Source organism: Pelophylax lessonae (assembly GCF_965119305.1).
Source record: "Pelophylax lessonae genome assembly, chromosome: 4".
In the NCBI taxonomy this organism is placed as follows: domain Eukaryota; kingdom Metazoa; phylum Chordata; class Amphibia; order Anura; family Ranidae; genus Pelophylax; species Pelophylax lessonae.
Genome location: NC_138771.1, coordinates 8,013,439 through 8,035,841, shown reverse-complemented (window position 1 = coordinate 8,035,841; position 22,403 = coordinate 8,013,439). Strand labels below are relative to the sequence as shown.

At 48.8% G+C, this 22,403-nt stretch overlaps 1 protein-coding gene across 3 annotated transcripts in view; it reads right to left on the bottom strand.

The window, feature by feature from the left end:
• The window catches only part of ERLIN2 (ER lipid raft associated 2), a gene marked incomplete at its 3' end in the record, with an annotated part of 89,135 nt that overhangs the window by 13,885 nt on the left and 52,847 nt on the right, over positions 1–22,403 (bottom strand). For 2 of the 3 annotated variants that reach the window (XM_082255623.1, XM_082255625.1), the window contains exons 7-8: positions 19,050–19,079; positions 5,868–5,941 (exon numbers count right to left, since the gene is read on the bottom strand). In XM_082255623.1, the coding sequence (XP_082111749.1) occupies positions 5,868–5,941; positions 19,050–19,079 (104 nt within the window). The remainder of the gene's footprint in view (positions 1–5,867; positions 5,942–19,049; positions 19,080–22,403) is intronic. The other variant, XM_082255624.1, reaches the window with a different exon arrangement.

Here is a 22,403-nt window from a genome sequence, read left to right as displayed (position 1 = left end):
TAAAATTTTTATCCCAAAAACTAAAAGAAAATTGCTGTAACTCATTATGAAGTGTGAGCTAAAATTCAGCTTCAATTTGTTAGTGTATCTAAATCTGCTAGTCCACCTAACACTTCCCCCAGACTGACAATTCTGCTGTCCAATGGTGTCTCCATTGCTCCTTCATCCAGAGTTGTGTCTCATTAACACATTAACTCCCCCCCATCTTCCTCTTCCCAGGGACTTCACCCCCACCCCACATCTTCCTCTCCCCAGGGTCTACACCCCCCACATCTTCCTCTCCCAAGGGTCTACACCCCCCCCCCCACAGCTTCCTCTCCCCAGGGTCTACACCCCCACATCTTCCTCTCCCTAGGGTCTACACCCCCCCACAGCTTCCTCTCCCCAGGGTCTACACCCCCCACATCTTCCTCTCCCTAGGGTCTACACCCCCCACATCTTCCTCTCCCTAGGGTCTACACCCCCCCCACAGCTTCCTCTCCCTAGGGTCTACACCCCCCCCCCACAGCTTCCTCTCCCCAGGGTCTACACCCCCCAACATCTTCCTCTCCCTAGGGTCTACACCCCCCACATCTTCCTCTCCCTAGGGTCTACACCCCCCCACAGCTTCCTCTCCCTAGGGTCTACACCCCCCCCCACAGCTTCCTCTCCCCAGGGTCTACACCCCCCACATCTTCCTCTCCCTAGGGTCTACACCCCCCCCACAGCTTCCTCTCCCTAGGGTCTACACCCCCCCCCCCACAGCTTCCTCTCCCCAGGGTCTACACCCCCCACATCTTCCTCTCCCTAGGGTCTACACCCCCCCCACAGCTTCCTCTCCCTAGGTTCTACACCCCCCCCCACAGCTTCCTCTCCCTAGGGTCTACACCCCCCCACAGCTTCCTCTCCCCAGGATCTACACCCCCCCTCCGCAGATCTTCCTCTCCCCAGGATCTACACCCCCCCACAGCTTCCTCTCCCCAGGATCTACACACCCCCCCGCAGATCTTCCTCTCCCCAGGATCTACACCCCCCCACATCTTCCTCGCCCTAGGGTCTACACCCCCCCCCCACAGCTTCCTCTCCCCAGGATCTACACACCCCCCCCACATCTTCCACTCCCCAGGATCTACACCCCCCACATCTTCCACTCCCCAGGGTCTACACCCCCCAGTCTTCCTCTCCCCAGGGTCTACACCCCCCCCACGTCTTAATCTCCCCAGGGTCTACACCCCCCCACGTCTTCCTCTCCCCAGGGTTCCCCACCCCCCGTCTTCCTTTCCCCAGGGTCCCCCCCCCACATCTTCCTCTCCCCAGGGTCCCCCACCCCCCGTCTTCCTTTCCCCAGGCCCCCCCCCCACGTCTTCCTCTCGCCAGGGTCTACACCTCCCCACGTCTTCCTCTCCCCAGGGTCTACACCCCCCCATGTCTTCCTCTCCCCAGGGTCTACACCCCCCCCCCACGTCTTCCTCTCCCCAGGGTCTACACCTCCCACGTCTTCCTCTCCCCAGGGTCTACACCCCCCCCCACGTCTTCCTCTCCCCATGGTCTACACCTCCCCCCCCCCCGATCTACACCCCCCACGTCTTCCTCTCCCCAGGGTCTACACCCCCCCCCACGTCTTCCTCTTCCCAGGGTCTACACCCCCCCCCCCACGTCTTCCTCTTCCCAGGGTCTACACCCTCCCCCACGTCTTCCTCTCCCCAGGATCTACACCCCCCCACATCTTCCTCGCCCTAGGGTCTACACCCCCCCCCCCACAGCTTCCTCTCCCCAGGATCTACACACCCCCCCCACATCTTCCACTCCCCAGGATCTACACTCCCCACATCTTCCACTCCCCAGGGTCTACACCCCCCAGTCTTCCTCTCCCCAGGGTCTACACCCCCCCCACGTCTTAATCTCCCCAGGGTCTACAACCCCCACGTCTTCCTCTCCCCAGGGTTCCCCACCCCCCGTCTTCCTTTCCCCAGGGTCCCCCCCCCACATCTTCCTCTCCCCAGGGTCCCCCACCCCCCGTCTTCCTTTCCCCAGGGCCCCCCCCCCACGTCTTCCTCTCGCCAGGGTCTACACCTCCCCACGTCTTCCTCTCCCCAGGGTCTACACCCCCCCACGTCTTCCTCTCCCCAGGGTCTACACCCCCCCCCCCACGTCTTCCTCTCCCCAGGGTCTACACCTCCCACGTCTTCCTCTCCCCAGGGTCTACACCCCCCCCACGTCTTCCTCTCCCCATGGTCTACACCTCCCCCCCCCCCCGATCTACACCCCCCACGTCTTCCTCTCCCCAGGGTCTACACCCCCCCCCACGTCTTCCTCTTCCCAGGGTCTACACCCCCCCCCACGTCTTCCTCTTCCCAGGGTCTACACCCTCCCCCACGTCTTCCTCTTCCCAGGTTCTACACCCCCCCCCCCCCCCCCCAGGACTCTAACATTCTAACATCTCGCCTACCAGGCACTGTCATCCCCTTCCTGCCCAGGCCAAATGTCAGCTTTCAGTGCTGAATGACACATAATGGGCACTAATGAGGCTGCACTAATAGGAACGGATATATGGTACTGATGGCATGGATATGTAGCACTGATAGGAAATTACGTGGTACTGATGGGCAATGATATGTGGTAATAATGGGCACTAAGGAGGCTGCACTGATAGGAAATTATATGGGGCACTGATGAGGCTGCACTGATAGGAACTGATATGTGGTACTGATAGGAACTGATGGGCACTGATGAGGCTGCACTGATATGTGGCACTGATAGGAACTGATATACGATACTGATGAGCACTGATAGGCACTGATAGAAACTGATATGTGTTACTGATGGGCACTGATGGTTACTGATGAGGCTGCACTGTGCAAAGGTTGGGAACGAATATGTGATACTTATAGGAACTGATATGTGGCACTAATATGTGGTACTGATGGGCACTAATGAGGCTGCACTGATAGGCACTGATATGTGGCACTGACAGGCGTGACTGGCAGCACTGATAGGTGGCACTGACAGGCATGACTGATTGGCAGCACTGGTGGGCACTGATAGCTGACACTGACAGGCATGACTGATTGGCAGCACTCATGGGCACTGTTGGGGCTGCAATGATAATCAAAACACTGATGTCAGTGCCCCGATTATCAGTGCAGATGTCCCCTGTGTTGATTTACCGGTTACCGGCTCTCCTCAGGCGCTACCAGCAGGAGGAGGGGACTGCCGATAACAGGCAAATCCTGTGATCAGTGATCAGCGGTGTCCTAATTGGGGTAGATATCCGGGCTGGACAAACCCCAGGCACCAGGTCACATTGGGGACTAGAATTAGCTTCCTGGCGCCTGGGCTACACTGCAGCAGGTGTCTTGTCCCCGTGCGGCCCGCGCCCGCGTGGTGTGCGGACTAAGATGCCTTGCCGACCGGTAATTGAGGCCGCGGCTTTGTGGCCTGCTGTAGGGAGAAGCTTACATCAAGGAACTGGCGCCCTCCTGTGATGGCTGAGGCTGCAACAAGCAGTCACTGGAGGCGCTGAGGGTTTCCCCTGCCTGTTCTCACTGCCCGCCCATCTGTTTTACAAGAGAAGAGTTGGAAGATGTTGAGGGTTTGATCTGGCACCCTGTCTTTACCCATTAGTGGACAGGGAGTGTTGGAACGGCCTCAGTTCCATTTACATAACAAAAAAACTATCAGCGCAAAAAAATCAATAGTAAATAGTGCAATATTACAATAATATAAGGCCCCGGCAGCACACACTAAAAAGTGCCTAAACCACACACTGTGAACTAAATAAACCAAAAAGTAGTGTTGCGCCAGTCATGTGCACACAAAGTATAATAAACTTCAAAATCAGTGTCCATACATGTCCCAATGTCCATACAATTAATCAAATAAATGGTGAATCCACGTGTCCAAAAGAATCTTGTGCAAAACGTAATTAGTGCTTTCGTGATTAGTGCAATCCCACCACCAGGTGAATTCTCTCACCTCCACTATAGACCCACTGCTGGGTCAATCACAGCGTTGTATATACACCGGGACCTTCAGATAGAAAAGGTTATGGATAGCCGATCACCTCCAGAGGGATTCTCACCGATAAACATAAAAGGGGAACAAAGGAAGAGATCTAGTGCTCTCTGTATGGTTGCAGTAAACCGCTTTATTGAGTAAAGGAATGGTATTCACAAAGGTGGCGCTTCCAAAGCGCATAGCAGTCAGCATAAAAACGGCATCTAGGAAGAGACAGCTTCCAACACGCAGGCTCCGCCCCCTATACGCGTGACGTTGGCACCCAACCACAGGCGTTGACTTCCTCAGTAGCTGACTCTTCCTAGATACCGTTTATGCTGATTGCTATGCGCTTTGGAAGCGCCACCTTTGTGAGTACCATTCCTTTACTCAATAAAGCGGTTTACTGCAACCATACAGAGAGCACTAGATCTCTTCCTTTGTTCCCCTTTTATGTTTATCGGTGAGAATCCCTCTGGAGGTGATCGGCTATCCATAACCTTTACTATCTGAAGGTCCCGGTGTATATACAACGCTGTGATTGACCCAGCAGTGGGTCTATAGTGGAGGTGAGAGAATTCACCTGGTGGTGGGATTGCACTAATCACGAAAGCACCAATTTAGTTTTGCACAAGATTCTTTTGGACACGTGGATTCACTATTTGATTAATTGTATGGACATTGGGACATGTATGGACACAGATTTTGAAGTTTATTATACTTTGTGTGCACATGAATGGCGCAACACTACTTTTTGGTTTATTCAGTTCCATTTACAACCCCACAAAGATGGAAACTATTATTTTTTTTTTTTTTCCATTAAAATTTTTTTTTTTATTATTTCTCATTCTGCCTGTCATGTCACACAGCCGAAGGCCACTTTCACATGGGCAGTCTGATCAGGTCTGCCTGTCAGTTTTTCAGGCGGACCTGATTGGACCCTCCAGTCTCCTATGACAACCGCCGCCATCTGATCCTGTCCGCCAAAAACAGACGGACGGGGCTCCTACTTTCCATCCGTCTGACGGATCGAATCCGATGGCATTAGATTGAAATAGACAGGCAGTCCCTTTCCATCAGACCCATAGAGGAGAGCGGGACTGTGTCAAGTGTTTGCTCTGAATAGCGGAGCGGACAGGACCGGTCACCCGCCTGCTCAGCGAGGATGCAAGTTGATGCTGAGCAAGCGGATTTTCAGCTTAGCGGAGGGGCCCATGTGAAAGGGGCCCGAGGTGGCACAAGTTACCGAATCTCCTATCGCCCCCACCATGCTGCACTGTCCTTCCCCAGTGAGCCACTGCCCATCACACCATCAAGCCAAGTACACACGGGCCCAATGCCAGGCAACATCAGGGTCCAAGGTTTTTTTTAGCTGTCTCCCAGATTCCAATCAAATGTGTCAAGTCCTGGTATATATTATTATATTTTCACATTTATTACAATGTATTTTTTCCAAAAACATTGTGTTTGGAAAAACTGCTGCACTAATCCCGTGTGAGATAAAAAATTGCAACGATCGCCATTTTATTCTCTAGGGTCTCTGCTACAAAAAAAAAAAACAACACAATTTTTGGGAGTTCTAAGTCATTTTCTAGCAAAAATAGAGATTTAAACTTGTACACAAAAAGTGCCAGAAAAAGTCTGGTCAGCAAGTGGTGTGAATCGGCCCTCAAACAGAGGTGATGAGTGCATTGTGACAGCGGAGGAGTCCCTGGTGTCAGAATACAATATTGCAGTGGGGATGAATGGATGGATGGATGGATGGGGGTGTGTGGATCCTCACATGTATGGATTCAAAAAAACAGAAAAAAAAAAAACAACAACCATCCATCTATGGAGAGCCTGAGTCCCTGCCATGGACATATTTATACAGACGGACACCTCGGTCATACCTGGATGATCAGTCCCGGAGCCATGGAATTGAGGTCTTGTTGCAGAGCCAGCTTGAGGTTCTCATCGATCTGATCTGTGAAGAGAAAGGGACACCAAAATCAGAGAGAAGTCACCGCTTCTTTACCAGCACCAACCTTTTCACTGCCAGGTCCGCACATTGTACGGACCTGACAGCAGGGGGGGGGGTCTCACACACAGCAGCCCCCAGGATCGTACATATGGGCCGAATGTCGGGCGACATCGGCCGGTTCAATGAATACGCTGCGTGTGTATGTCAGACGTGCATGCTGGAAAACCAGCAGCCGACCGACTCCTGAGTAGCGCTCTCAGCCAATGACAGAGAGCCCTGATGGGAGTGTTCTGGCAGGGGGGCCTCCCCTATCAGAACACAATAGCTTAGCAAGAGAGATCTCTGTACTAACGTCGGATTGTTAGTACAGCGGCTCCAAATGGAACGGGTTGAAAAAAAAAAAAAAAAAAAAAACGTAGTGTGTAGCAGGCTTTAGGCTCGGTTCACACTGCCGCGCCCTGAAAGTCACACAAATTACAGTGCGACTTTGAAGCAACATCAGGGAATGCTGGGTAATTTTTCTGTAATGTCAGATCCAAAATCACATCAATTACCCACTTCTGGACCGGAAGGATTTACCCCCTTAATGACCAGGCCATATTTTGCGATATGCCACTGCGTTATTTTAACGGACAATTGCGCGGTCGTGCGACGCTGTACCCAAATAAAATCAATGTCCTATTTTTCCCACAAACAGACCTTTCTTTTGGTGGTATTTGATCACCTGTGCAATTTTTATTTTTTGCGCTATAACCCAAAAAAAAAAAAAAGAGCGAAAATTCTGGAAAAAAAAAAAATAATATTTCTCACATTCTGCTATAACATTCCCAAAAAAAAAAAAATGTAAAAATCTAATTTTTTTAACATTTTAGGCCAATTTGTTTTCTGCTACATATTTAGTAAAATCGCAATAAGTTTATATTGATTGGTTTGCGCAAAAGTTATTGAGTCTACAAACTAGGGAAAAGATTTATGTCATTTTGTTTTGTTTTTTACTAGTAATGGTGGCGATCTGCGATTTTTAGCGGGACTGCGACATTGCGGCGGACAGATCGGACCCATAACTGACATTTTTGACACTTTTGGGGGGACCGGTGACATTACTACAGTAATCAGTGCTAAAAATATGCACTGTCACTGTAATAATGACACTGCCAGGGAAGGGGTTAACATTGTGGGTGATCAAGGGGTTAAATGTGTACCTAGGGGCGTGTCTATAATTGTGGGGTGTGTGGCTTGTGAAATGACCATAGAGACCTGTGATCCTATATAGAAGGAGCTCTGTGATCATTCCAGAGAGAGGAACGGTCAGCTGTGTTTACAACATCCGACCGTCCTTCTCTCTCAGCGGGGAGCGATCGCGGGTGTCAGGCGGAGTCTCCGCTGCATCGGCTTCCCCGCTGACGAGTGGGGGGCGGGAGCTCGCTGGCCCCCTAGCTGCCTGCACGTGACAGACGTATTGCTACGTCGGTTCGCCCAGGAGCGGCTGCCTGCTGCAGTATAACTGCGGCGGGCAGTCATTAAGCGGTTAAGATGAGGATCCGACTTGAAGGCGATTTCCGTGACTTTAACTGCTTGCCAGCCATATAGCTTACATATACGGTGGCTCTCTTGCGCAGGATCACGGACCTAGTACATGATCCCTCACTTTCGGGTCTAGGGTGCACGACGCTGGTGTCCCGCTCAGGCTGTGATTATACACAGCAGGAGCCAATCAGCGGGTCCGGTGCACTATATGCCTGCCAGCAACCGCTGATCATTCGGTACACAGCCAGAATGGCACTCCATGTAAACAAGGCAGATCACCGTTCTGTCAGTAGGGAAGGCATGGATCCTGTGTTCCTGCAAAGCAGAGACACCAATCCATGCCTTCCCCTAATAAAAGCTCCCCCCCCCCACAGTACACAAAATCACTAGCTAGACACACATTTAACCCTTTGATCGCCCTAGATGATTAACCCCTTCTCAGCCAGTGTCATTAGTACAGTGACAGTGCATATTTTTAGCACTGATTACTGTATTAGTGTCACTGGTTCCCCAAAAAGTGTCAGTTAGTGTCCGATTTGTCCACCGCAATATCGCCGTCCCGATATAAGTCGCTGATCGCCACCATTACTAGTAAAAAATAAATAAAATAAAAATATCCCAAAGTTTTTAGATGATATAACTTTTGCACAAACTAAATTAATATACACTTATTGGGATTTTTATTTTACCAAAAATATGTAGCAGAATACAAATTGGCCTAAATTGATGAAAAAAATTTTTTTTTTTTACATTTTTTTATTGGATGTTTTATAGCCGAAAGTAAAAAAAAAATTGGATTTTTGTCTTACCGTAAAATCCTTTTCTCTGATGTTCATTGACAGACACAGCTCCAGAATCTTCTTGACCATTGGGTTATGCTGCCCCCTACAGGAGCAGGACACTAGGCAAGAAAAAGCTTTACCACGCCTATGGGGCGGTCTTAGGGGGTGTGTCCACCTATAGGCATTCAGTTTAGTAACAAGCAGTGTCAGAGGGGAAAATAACCCAACTCAATAGAGGGGTGGGTGCTGTGACCGTCAATGAACATCAGAGAAAAGGATTTTACGGTAAGACAAAAATCCAATTTTCTCTTTCGTTGATTGACAGACACAGCTCCAGAATCTTCTTGACCATTGGATTATGCTGCCCCCTACAGGAATAGGACACTAGGCAAGAAAAAGCTTTACCACGCCTATAGGGGCGGTCTTAGGGGGTATACTCCCACTTCCTGCTATAGGCATTCAGTTTAGTAACAAGCAGTGTCAAAGGAGAAAATAAACCAACTCAATAAACTCCAAGAATTTGCGAAAGAGTATTTAAACTAGGAAGGGGGGGCAAAAGAGTGGAAATACAAGAGTCCAATTGCCCCCCGAAACAATGCCAGAACAGGTCAGAAGCACAGAAGTTAAGAAATGATAAGCTCAGAGTCCTGTCTACAAATGCTCGCAGTTTAGGTAAAAAAATCAATGAACTTGGGTCAAAAATGGCATCTGAGAATGTAGATTTAGTGGCTGTTATGGAGACATGGTTTAATGAAAGAAATGACTGGGACATAACCATACCAGGGTACTCTTTATACAGAAGAGACAGAGAAGGCAAGAAAGGAGGAGGGGTGGCCCTGTATGTGAAAGATAGCATTAAATCTAACCTAATACAAGTTGGTGAGGCCAACATAGAGTCAGTTTGGGTTACGTTGCGGTTTGCTAATCATGCAGTAACTCGTGTAGGTGTGATATATAGACCACCTGGTCAAGTTAAAGAACTAGATGATCTACTAGTTGAAGAAATAGCTAAAATGACAATGAAAGGAGAAGTTATCATTATGGGAGATTTCAATCTTCCAGATATAAACTGGAAAACCAAAATAGCAAGTTCTACCAGGAGTACAGATATTCTAAATTCCCGACTGGGGTTGTCTCTGCAACAAGTGGTTGAGGAGCCAACCCGGAGGGAGGCCATTTTGGATTTGGTATTCACAAATGGGGATTCGGTATATGATGTCATTGTAGGCGAAACCTTGGGATCCAGTGATCACCAGTCAGTGTGGTTTAATATAAGAACTGTGAAAGAGTCACACCACACAAAAACAAAAGTTTTAGATTTTAGAAAAACAGACTTTTCAAAAATGAAATTAGTCATAAATGAGTCCTTATCAGACTGGAACGGATTACATGGAGTCCAGGAGAAATGGGACTACTTAAAAGGTGCATTATTGAAGGCAACAGAAAATTGCATTAGACTTGTCAGTAAAAGCAAAAAAAGGAAGAGACCACTGTGGTACTCAGCAGAAGTGGCCCAAATCATTAAAAATAAAAAGCTAGCATTTTGTAATTATAAAAAAACCCAGAGCAATGAAGATAAGGAAATCTACAAGATTAGGCAGAAAGAGGCCAAGCAAGTTATAAGAACTTCTAAAGCGCAGGCAGAAGAAAAACTAGCTCAGTCTATGAAAAAGGGGGATAAGACATTCTTCAGATATATAAATGAAAAAAGGAAATTAAAACAAGGAATAACTAAATTAAAAACAAAGGACGGAAGGTATGTAGAAGAGAATAAAGGGCTAGCCGACTGCCTTAATGAATACTTCTGTTCAGTTTTTACAGAAGAAAAAGAAGGAGAAGGACCTCCACTTGAAAGGATGACTAATGAATCGTTTGATGCATGTGTCTTTACAGAGGAAGACGTTCTAAGATTGCTGTCTACAGTGAAGACAAATAAGTCACAGGGTCCTGATGAGATACACCCAAGATTATTAAAAGAGCTTAGTGGTGAGCTGGCAAAACCATTAACAGATCTATTTAACCAATCATTAGTAACAGGAGTCGTCCCGGAAGATTGGAAATTGGAAAATGTTGTGCCCATTCACAAGAAAGGTAGTAGGGAGGAATCGAGCAACTATAGACCAGTGAGTCGGACATCAATAGTAGGCAAATTAATGGAAACCCTATTAAAGGATAGGATTGTGGAACATCTTAAATCCCATGGATTGCAAGATGAAAAACAACATGGGTTTACTTCAGGGAGATCATGTCAAACAAATCTTATAGATTTTTTTGACTGGGTGACTAAAATAATAGACGGTGGAGGTGCAGTAGACATTGCATATCTAGATTTTAGTAAGGCTTTTGACACTGTCCCACATAGAAGACTTATCAATAAACTGCAGTCATTGAGCATGGACTCCCATATTGTTGAGTGGATTAGGCAGTGGCTGAGTGACAGACAACAGAGGGTTGTAGTCAATGGAGAACATTCAGAACAAGGTCATGTTACCAGTGGGGTACCTCAGGGATCTGTACTGGGACCAATTTTGTTTAATATCTTCATAAGTGATATTGCAAAAGGCCTCGATGGTAAGGTTTGTCTTTTTGCTGAGGACACAAAGATATGTAACAGGGTTGATGTTCCTGGAGGGAAACGTCAAATGGAAAAGGATTTAGGAAAACTAGAAGAATGGTCAGAACTCTGGCAACTGAAATTTAATGTGGATAAGTGCAAGATAATGCACCTGGGGTGTAAAAACCCAAGGGCAGAATATAGAATATTTGACACAGTCCTGACCTCAGTATCTGAGGAAAGGGATTTAGGAGTAATTATTTCAGAAGACTTAAAGGTGGGAAGACAATGTAATAGAGCAGCACGAAATGCCAGCAGAATGCTTGGATGTATAGGGAGAGGTATAAGCAGTAGAAAGAGAGAAGTGCTTATGCCGCTGTACAGAACACTGGTGAGACCTCACTTGGAGTATTGTGCGCAGTACTGGAGGCCATATCTCCAGAAGGATATAGATACTCTAGAGAGAGTTCAGAGAAGAGCTACTAAACTAGTACATGGATTGCAGGAAAAAACTTACCAGGAAAGGTTAAAGGACCTTAACATGTATAGCTTGGAAGAAAGAAGAGACAGAGGGGATATGATAGAAACTTTTAAATACATAAAGGGAATCAACTCGGTAAAGGAGGAGAGCATATTTAAAAGAAGAAAAACTACCACAAGAGGACACAGTTTTAAATTAGAGGGGCAAAGAGAGAGTAGTGGATGCATGGAATAACCTTCCTGCAGAAGTGGTAGCTGCAAATACAGTGAAGGAGTTTAAGCATGCATGGGATAGGCATAAGGCTATCCTTCATATAAGATAGGGCCAGGGACTATTCATAGGATTCAGATATATTGGGCAGACTAGATGGGCCAAATGGTTCTTATCTGCCGACACATTCTATGTTTCTATGTTTCTATGTAAAGGGGTGGGAGCTGTGACCGTCAATGAACATCGGAGAAAAGGATTTTACGGTAAGACAAAAATCCAATTTTCTCTTTCGTTGATTGACGGACACAGCTCCAGAATCTTCTTGCCCATTGGGATGTCCCAAAGCAGTACCAAAATGAGGGATGGGAAAAACACAGCAGAAAAAATTCCCAAAAGGCTAAAACTAGCCAACCAGGTAACATGGAGCTCAACCAGGGACAACTGGAGCTCACCTGAAAAAAAACAATACGCCCTCAAAGAGGACAAAGTCCTCTCAAACTGCGGCCTTCAAAACCTTGCGGCCAAAAGCAGCATCCGCAGATGGCAACACATCCACTTTGTAGAATTTTGTGAAAGTGTGCACAGACGACCAGGTGACCTCCTTGCAAACTTGCATCACTGACGCCTTTTGGCGGAAGGCGCAGGAGGCACTAATGCCTCGTTTCCACTGAGTGGTACGGTACGGTTCGGTACGGTTTGGTTCAGTACGTTACGGTTTGGAACGGTACACTTTGCGTTTCCACCGTTAATAGTACCCTTTCATGATAGGCGTGGTTCACTGCTTTCAGGCGTGGTGTAGCCTGAAAGCAGTGATCAACGATTCTCTGTCAACCAATCAAAGTTCTGCAGTGTGTAGCTCCACCCTGTTGTTACGGTACTAATGTGCTTGGTACCCCAATGAAAGGGTCCCAAAAAAGTGGTACGGTACGGTTCGGAATTAGGGTAACATTCACAATGGAAACGGCAAAAATTGCGTACCGAACCGAACCGCTCAGTGGAAATGAGCCATAAGCGCCTGCGTAGAATACGCCTTAACAGGGAAAGGAGGAACCTGACCCTTGATCGAATAGGCCTGCACTACCATCTGGCTGATCCATCTGGAAATGGTCGCGGCAGACGCAGCCAACCCTTTGCGAGGTCCATCCGTAAGGACAAAAAGTGACTGATTTCCTAAACGACTCGGTTGCCTCCAGGTACACCCTAATCTCCCGAAACACATACATAGAATGCAAGGCAAGCTCCTTAGGATTCTTAGGACACAGGGAAGGCAACACAATGTCTTAATTTAGATGGAAATCAGAGACATGCTTAGGAAGGAACGACTGACAAGAGTGAAGCACCACTTTACCTCTGGGAACCACCAGATAAGGTAAACGACAAGACAAGGCTGCCAGCTCGGGCACCCTGCCACCAAGAAGGCTACCATCTGGGAAAATGTGAGCAGAGGAATCTTGCGAATATTTTCAAAAAGCGGTTTCTGAAGAACCGACAGTACCAAATTGAGATCCCACGGAGGCAACGGAGACCGCACAGGTGGATCCAAGTGGCCAACCTCCTGAACAAAAGGTGCGAACCAAGGAACGTGTAGCCAAAGAACATTGAAAGAAAATCGCCAAGGCCGAAACCTGGCCCTTGCTGGTACCCAGGGCCAGGCGCTGTTCCACCCCTCTTTGGAGGAAAGCCAAAATGCGAGCCACCAAAAAAGAACGGGGAGAAACCCCCAGAGACTCACACCAAACAACAATGCATCCTTTCCAAATGCGATGGTAAATCTTCCTAGAGGTAGATTTCCTTGCCTTTAACAGCGTAGGAATCATCAAGTCCGACAACCCCCTACCCTTCAGCACCTGGCTTTCAACAGGCAAGCCGTTAAAGCCAGCGACTGTAAAGCAGGATGGAAGATCGGCCCTTGGGCCAAAAGGTCTTCTCTGAGATGGAGTCACCAAGGGACATCGGCGACCAGTCGTACTAGATCCACATACCAAAACTGGTGAGGTCAGCCTGGGGCCACAAGGATCCTCCATAGAAGTCTCCACAGATGTTTGATGGGGAAAGGCGTATATCAGAGAGTACTGGCCCCAAAGAGCCACCAGTGCATCCGTAGCGTCGGCTAAAGGATCTCGAGACCTTGCCACGAATCTCTGCACCTTCCTGTCGAGATGAGAGACCAACAGGTCCACCTCGGGAGTTCCCCACCGGAGACACAGCTGGTGAAACACCTCCGGATGAAGAGATCACTCCTGTGGTCCAAGGCCTGTCGACTGAGGTAATCCGCCTGCCAATTTTCCACCCCCGGAATATGCACTGCAGAGCTGTAACAAAACGTTACACCAACCTTAGAATGCCAGCTACTTCTCAAGCCGCAAGGACACTTTTTGTGCCCCCTTGGTGATTGACATATGCCACGGCCGTGGCATTGTCCAATTAAATTCGTACCAGACACCCCTGAAGATAAACCGTCCAATAGATCAGACATAGTCTGATCGCTTAAAGTTCCAGTAAATTGAGTGGTAGTCCGGACTCCTCCAGAGTCCAGACCCCCGGAGCACAATCCGTGCCCAAAACACCTCCCCACCCGGACAGGCTGGCATCTGTGGTGACCACCGTCCAGTACAGGGGAAGGAAGGATTTTCCCTGTCGAAAAGCCGGACAGCAAAGCCACCAGATCAGGGACCCTCTCTTACCCCGACTCATCAGGATCAGATTGCCTAAAGACTGTGGATTCTTGTCCCACTTGGCAAGAATCCCTCTCTGCAGAGGTTTAGTGTGGACCTGTGCAAACAGAACTGCCTCGAAGGTAGATACCATCAGGCCCAGCACCCGCATGCAAGTCCTGAGAGACAACTGACTGCTGGACAAAATCAGTTGAATAGCATCCTGAAGCTTCTGGAGCTTGTCCAGGGGAAGAAAACACCCCTGCTGAGGCCGAGTCCAGAGTCAGACTCAGATAGTTCAACTTGGTGGACGGAACCAGAGCAGACTTCTGGAAGTTTAAAGTCCAACCAAACTCTCCCCCCTCCTGCCGCCTTCCGCGGCTCGCCCGGGTCTCCCGTCCCACCGGGAGACCCAGGCAACCAGCCTGCACAGCCGCTGAAGACCCGATCAAAGCCGCATTCAGCTCTGATCGGGTCTCCATGTAAAACCCGGAAGTGATGTCATGCAATTACTTCCGGGTACTCGGCGCCGGATTTTTGCTAGCCTGTTGCCCGCAAACCACCTCCACCCGGGACACAAGAGACTCCAGGACTGCCGTCAGTGCATGGATGGATGGTTGGGACTCGGAGGGCCTTGCAGCCCCAGAGAGGGGATCAGGTGGGGCAATGTGCTCCAAGGACTCCAGGGGGACCCCGCCAAAAGTGTAAAACACTGCTAAGGGACAACCCCCACCCACGCTGGCAGCACCACCCGGTCACCAGGCACAAAGCACCAAGCGATCCTCAGCAGAGAGGGAGAGGACCCCACCAGAGTCACCTCCCACAGAAACAGGCACCTGCAGCCACCAGGAGAATCTGAACTACACGTGCAGCGATCAGGAAGTAAAATGATCCGGGAGTCAGCACCAGGGGATGAGGAGGGGCTCCCACCACCGAGATCGCAGCCCACTGTCATGGCCATGTAAAGTAACACACAGGCTACAACAAAATGGCAGCAGCACAAGGCTTACAGGGACCCAGGAGGGAGACCAGGCCTCAAGGACAGATCCAGGCAGGACGAGGGGGCCCTGGCAGAAGCCCCCACCAGGTACTACCCCCCCCCTCTGCACAATTGATTGTCTTTTCGCTGGCAGCGCACCCCCTCCCACAGCCCCCATCGCCAGTTAGCGCCCTGCCCCTATCCCAGGAAAAGTGGGCAGACCACCCAAATAGCCCCAGCGTGGGGGGGGGGGGGGGGCGGATGAGGGACTTGGCGGGGGGGGGGGTGCCTGCGAGAACGAAGAGAGCCCGGGGGTCCGACCGTCCCAAGGAAGGGCCCACTTCCACCCCAAAACCCTCAGGGGGAGAGGGGGGACAGCTATTCACCACACCAGGCGGGCACCTCTCCAGACAGAACCCCTCTACATCGAAATGGGGAGGGGAGGGGGTGTCGGCCAGGAGGAACGCTGTAACTCGGGCTGAGACCTGGTCGTGTGTGACCTCGCGAGGCTTTTAACTCGCAGGCCAGCCCCCGTCCAGTGGGGCTATGTCGCGGCCGACCTAGCACGGAGCTGAGGTCTGCGTGCGCTCGCTGGTCAGACTAGGGGGCCACTAGGTCTAGATTATACAGGCTGGCGCCCAGTCCGGCAGTTGGTTGTAGATTTCACAGGAAAAAAATCCAGGAGAAAATAAAACATTTTCTATATCTAAAAATGTTTTGCCAGGACCAGAGATCCCAGCAAGGTACTAGGTCCTTACTCCTGAATATGCAGAGAGAGGGAGTATACCCCCTTGGGACTGCCCATGGGTGTAGCCAGAATTCTTTTCTACCTAGTGTCCTACTCCTGTAGGGGGCAGTATAAGCCAATGGTTATGAATATCAGGAGCTGTGTCCGTCAAAGAACGAAAGAGAAAAAAAATATTTTTTTTTTTGCAAAAAAATAAAGTTACACCCAGGCACATAAAATGACCCCCAAACATTTTTTGAGGCCCCCCAACCCCATTTATACACACGTACGAACGTAAACACAGGCGTCTGGAGCGCCTACGTGTGAAATAGTTGAGTGAGAGCAATAATTCTAGCAGCAGACCTCCTCTGTAACACTAAACTGATGACCTATAGGGTGCTTTGGAAGTGTCGCCTATAGAAAATATAGGGTACTGAAGTATGTCCCCATTTCACGGGCGCACGCAAATTTAGGATTTGACATGTTGGTTATCTATTTATTCAGCGCAACCTTGGCTGTTATATTTTACCAAAAATTGGGTCACTTATTGCATTTTTGTGCCCCCTAAAATTAACTTTTAATGTGTTTTTTACTGAAATTTTGTGTTTCCCAGACCTTTGGCGTAATATCGTCTGACATAAAAAAATTGGAGCTACCATTATTTTTTTCTCTAGGATATCGGCTTTCAGAAAATATATTATGTTTGGGGGTTTTATGTAATCTTCAGGCCTAAAATTTTTTTTTAAACGTGTGCAAAAAACGGCTCTGGCTGTGAAAGGGTCAAAAGAGAAGCTCACCTTCGGGAACATGTTACATTGTTTCACCCGTAGGATTTGTTAGTTAAATAAAAAAAAAAAAATTGGATAATTGGAGCTGCCAATTTAATTTTGAGGGAATCTCAGAAACTTGGTTTGACAGCTCAGGTGATTGGCTGGGGGGTATTCCCTATAACGTAGGAACAGGGAGGGTAGGAAAAGGGGGAGGAGTTTGCCTGTACATCAAGAATGATTTGCACAAAGGCGTAACTAGAACCTTCAGGGGCCCAGGTTCAAGAAACCATAATGGCCGGCCCCCCCATCCGAGCCCTGGGCTTCCAATTTTGGGAGGGCGTCCATGGATATCCTCCGAGAACCTTGCCTCCCACATTCCCCCTGGAGCGTGCAACCAGCGCACTCTGTGACTGCTGTGCCCTTTGGATGATCACGGTAAAGGGCCAATCACAGCAGCCCTTTACCATGTGATCAGCTGATTACATGTAAACAGACTTGCCATTTATCGACAGCCCTCTCCACCCACACTGTGTTTATCTGAGGAAAGGTGAGCCGTTAAACGGCAAGAATGTCAGTGCATAGTTTACATCAGTGCCACCTATCAGTGCCACCTATCAGTGCTCATCAATGCCGCCTGTCAGTGGCCATCAGTGGTGCATATCAGTGCCGCCTATCTGTGCACATCAATGCCGCCTGTCAGTGCCCATTAGTGCCACCCATCAGTGCTCATCAATGCCGCCTATCAGTGCTCAATGCCCATCAGTGCCACCTGTCAGTGCTCATCAATGCCACCTGTCAGTGCTCATCAATGCCCATCAGTGCCACCTGTCAGTGCTCATCAATGCCCATCAGTGCCACCTGTCAGTGCTCATCAATGCCCATCAATGCCACCTGTCAGTGCTCATCAATGTACATCAATGCCGCCTATCAGTGCCACCTATCAGTACCCATCAGTGCCACCCATTAGTGCTAATCAATGCTGCCTATCAGTGTCCATCAGTGCCACCTATCAGGGCGCAATAATCTTTAGTACCACCCATCAGTGCTCATCAATGCCCTACAGTACTGCTATCAGTGCCCATCAGCGCAGCCTATCAGAACTCATCAATGCTGCCTATCAGAGCAGCCTATCAGTGCCCATTATTGCCTCCTATCAGCTCTGCCTATCAGTACTCATCAATGCGGCCTATCAGTGTCCATCAGTGCTGCCTATCAGTGCTCATCATTGTTGCCTATCAGTGCTCATCAATGCTGCCTATCAGTGCACATCAATGCCTATCAGTGCTCATCAATGCTGCCTATCAGTGGCCATCAGTGCCACCTATCAGAGCTCATTGCCCATTAGTGCCACCTATCAGAGCTCATTGCCCATTAGTGCCACCTATCAGTGCTCATCAATTCCAGCTATCAGTGCCCATTAGTGCCTCCTAACAGCACTGCCTATCAGTGCCACCTATCAGTGCTCATCAATGCCACCTATCAGTGCCACCTATCAGTGAAGCCTATCAGTGCTCATCAATGCCACTTATCAGCGCTCATCAATGCTGCCTATCAGTGCCACCTATCAGTGCTCATCAATGCTGCCTATCAGTGCTCATCAATGCTGCCTATCAGTGCTCATCAATGCTGCCTATCAGTGCTCATCAATGCTGCCCGCCTCCTCAGCAATGCTTTAAGCTTTAAGCTGCAAGCTCAAAACCGGCATTAACAGTTCCTTCCTCCCTCCCCCTTGTAGGGATAGGTGAGGAGAGAGCCGATCTGCTCCTTCTCCCCCCGCTTCTCTCTTCCTCTGTGCACTTCGTGAAGTTTGAAGCTCATGAGCTCACACTTCCGGCGGTGCACACAGGAGAGAAGCGGGGGAAGAAGGAGCAGATCGGCTCTCTCCTCTCCCATCCATACGAGGGGGGCAGGGAAGAACTGCCAATGCCGGCTCTGACCTATTTGAGAGAGACGGTCTCAGCCCAGAGACCTGCGACTAGCAACCCCGCTAGGGGCCCTCAACAGCAATGGAACGCCAGAGCTCGGTCGCAAGTGCGACTGTTGCAACCCTGGTAGTTCCGCCACTAGATGCGCAAGTGAACGTGAGGGACGACATTACTAATGGAGCAAGGGAAGAGGCGGAATCCTTGTGGGTGGAGTTCCATCAAATAAGAAAGTAATAGTGGGCGTATGCTACAGGCCCCCTAACCTGATGGAGGAGGAGGAGTCTTAGCTTCTATCACAGTTAGGAATGGCGGCAAGGCAGGGCAATATTATAATGGGGAATTTCAATTATCCAGCTATGGACTGGGTGGAAGGAACCGCCCACTCGTCTACGGCTCCCCATTTCCTAAATATCTTGCAGGACAATTTTCATTGGTCAGTTGGTAAAACGCACCAACAAGAAATAACGCATTACTAGACTTACTGATTACACATAACACAGACCTGATGGCAGATGTGGAAATACGGGGCAACCTAGGAAACAGCGATCACAGAGTAATTACATTCAGTATAAATCACAGAGAAAGGAAGCACAAGGGTAATACAAATACACTGAATATCAAAAGAGCCAAAACCCCTACACTGCACTCTATGCTACAGAATACTAAATGTGATAAAATCCTGGGAACACAGAGAAAAATGGGGGTACTTAAAGAACATACCAACCACTATCAGACCCCAATACGTATACAGCGAGTAAAATAAGTATGGAACATGTCACCATTTCTTCTAGATAAACACACTATATTGTCAAAAGTATTGGGACGCCTGCCTTTACACACACATGAACTTTAATGGCACCCCAGTCTTAGTCCGTAGGGTTCAATACTGAGTTGGCTCCACCCTTTGCAGCTATAACAGCTTCAACTCTTCTGGGAAGGCCGTCCACAAGGTTTAGGAGTGTCTATGGGAATGTTTCACCATTCTTCCAGAAGCGCATTTGTGAGGTCAGGCACTGATGTTAGACGAGAAGGCCTGGCTCGCAGTCTGCACTTTAAATCATCCCAAAGGTGATCGGGTTGAGGTCAGGACTCTGTGCAGGCCAGCCAAGTTCCTCCACCCCAAACTCGCTCATCCATGTCTTTATGGACCTTGCTTTGTGCACTGGTGCGCAGTCATGTTGGAACAGGAAGGAGCCATTCCCAAACTCTTCCCACAAAGTTGGGAGCATGAAATTGTCTAAAATGTCTCGTTATGCTGACGCCTTAAGTTACCTGAACTGGAACTAGGGGGCCAATCCCAACCCCATACAACCAAACCATAATCCCCCCTCCATCAAATAATTTAAACCAGTGCACAAAGCAAGGTCCATAAAGACACGGATGAGCAATTTTGGGGTGGAGGAACTTGACTGGCCTGCACAGACTCCTGACCTTAACCCGATACAAACCCCTTTGGGATGAATTAGAGCGGAGACAGCGAGCCAGGCCTTCTCTTCTCTAATTCATTCCAAAGTTGTTCTATCGGGTTGAGGTCAGAACTTTGTGCAGGCCAGTCAAGTTTCTCCACCCCAAACTCACTCATCCATGTCTTTATGGACCGTTATGGAGACTGTGAGCCAGGCCTTCTCATCCAAAATCAGTGGGGTTGGGCTTGGCCCCTTAGTTCCAGTTCAGGTAACTTAAGACGTCAGCATACCAAGATATTTTGGACAATTTCAAGCTCCCAACTTTGTGGGAGGAGTTTGGGGATGTCCCCTTCCTGTGTCTACATGGCTGCACACCAGTGCACAAAGCAAGGTCCATAAACACATGGATGAGCGAGTTTGGGGTGGAGGAACTTGACTGGCCTGCACAGAGTCCTGACCTCAACCCGATCACCTTTGGGATGATTTAAAGTGCAGACTGCGAGCCATTCCTTCTCGACCTCACAAATGCGCTTCTGGAAGAATGGTCAGACATTCCCATAGACACACTCCTAAACCTTGTGGACGGCCTTCCCAGAAGAGTTGAAGCTGTTATAGCTGCAAAGGGTGGAGCCAACTCAATACTGAACCCTACGGACTAAGACTGGGATGCCATTAAAGGTCATGTGTGTGTATAGGCAGGCGTCCCAATACTTTTGGCAATATAGTGTACATTGCGGTTAGCAAGCAGTTTACCGAGATTATGGGTGAAGCTATCAGCCATATCCCCGGTATTGTTTTTTCTTTTCAGCTGGCGGCTGGCTTGCTCTTGAAAGCATTCCGATTGGCTCATGAGCCGCTGGAACGCTTCTCTTCCCCCCCACCCCAGTCCAGAGTTAAAGAAAAAGATCAAAATGTTTTTTTTTTTTTTTATCTTTTGTTTTAAAAAGGTAAAGAAGAGATTTGGGGTATTTTTGACCCCCCAGATCTCTTAATAAAGAGGACCTGTCATCTTTATTTCTATTACAGGGGATCTTTACATTCCTTGTATCAGAAATAAAAGTGATCATTTTTTTTTAAAAAGGAACAGTGTAAAAATAAAAAGTAAAATAAATAAGTAAAAAAAAAAATTAAAAGCGCCCCCATCCCTCAGTGCTCGCATGCAGAAGCGAACACATATGTAGAGCACGAGCACGCATGTGTAAACGGTGTTCGCTGTGGACGTCAGACCAAGAGTGATAATTCTAGCACTAGACCTCCTCTGTAACTCTATACAGGTAACCTGTAAATGCGTTTAAAGCGTCACCTAAGTACTGTATTCTGTCACCATTCCACGAGTGTGCGCAAGCATGACATGTTTGGTATCTATTTACTCGGCGTAATATTGTCTTTTATGTTTTACAAAAAATTGGGGTAAATATTGTGTTTTGTTTTTTTAAACTCATTAACATTTTTTTGCAAAAAATTGCAACGATCGTAAGTTTCTGCTGAAAAACAAATATAGAATGTTTGGGTGTTCTAAGTACATTTCTAGCACAAAAATACTGATTTAAACTTATAAACAAAAAGTGCCAAAAAAGGTCCGGGGGGGTCAAGTTATTTATCCTCCAGATCCCTTTTTATACAGCCCCCTGGAACACTATCACAGCCCTCTCGGAACACTATTACAGCCCCCCCCCTCGGAACACTATTACAGCCCCCCGGAACACTATTACAGCCCTCCGGAACACTATTACAGCCCCCCCTGGAACACTATTACAGCCCCCCTGGAACACTATTACAGCCCCCTGGAACACCATTACAGCCCCCCTGGAACACTATTACAGCCCCCCTGGAACGCTATTACAGCCCCCCTGGAACGCTATTACAGCCCCCCCCCCCCCGGAACACTATTACAGCCCCCCTGGAACGCTATTACAGCCCCCCTGGAACGCTATTACAGCCCCCCCCCCGGAACACTATTACAGCCCCCTGGAACGCTATTACAGCCCCCCTGGAACACTATTACAGCCCCCCTGGAACACTATTACAGCCCCCCTGGAACACTATTACAGCCCCCTGGAACACTATTACAGCCCCCCGGAACACTATTACAGCCCCCCCCCCCCCCCCCGGAACACTATTACAGCCCCTGGAACACTATCACAGCCCCCCGGAACACTATTACAGCCCCCCCTGGAACACTATTACAGCCCCCCTGGAACACTATTACAGCCCCCCTGGAACACCATTACAGCCCCCTGGAACACCATTACAGCCCCCCTGGAACACTATTACAGCCCCCCTGGAACGCTATTACAGCCCCCCTGGAACGCTATTACAGCCCCCCCCCCGGAACACTATTACAGCCCCCCTGGAACGCTATTACAGCCCCCCTGGAACGCTATTACAGCCCCCCCCCCCGGAACACTATTACAGCCCCCTGGAACGCTATTACAGCCCCCCTGAACGCT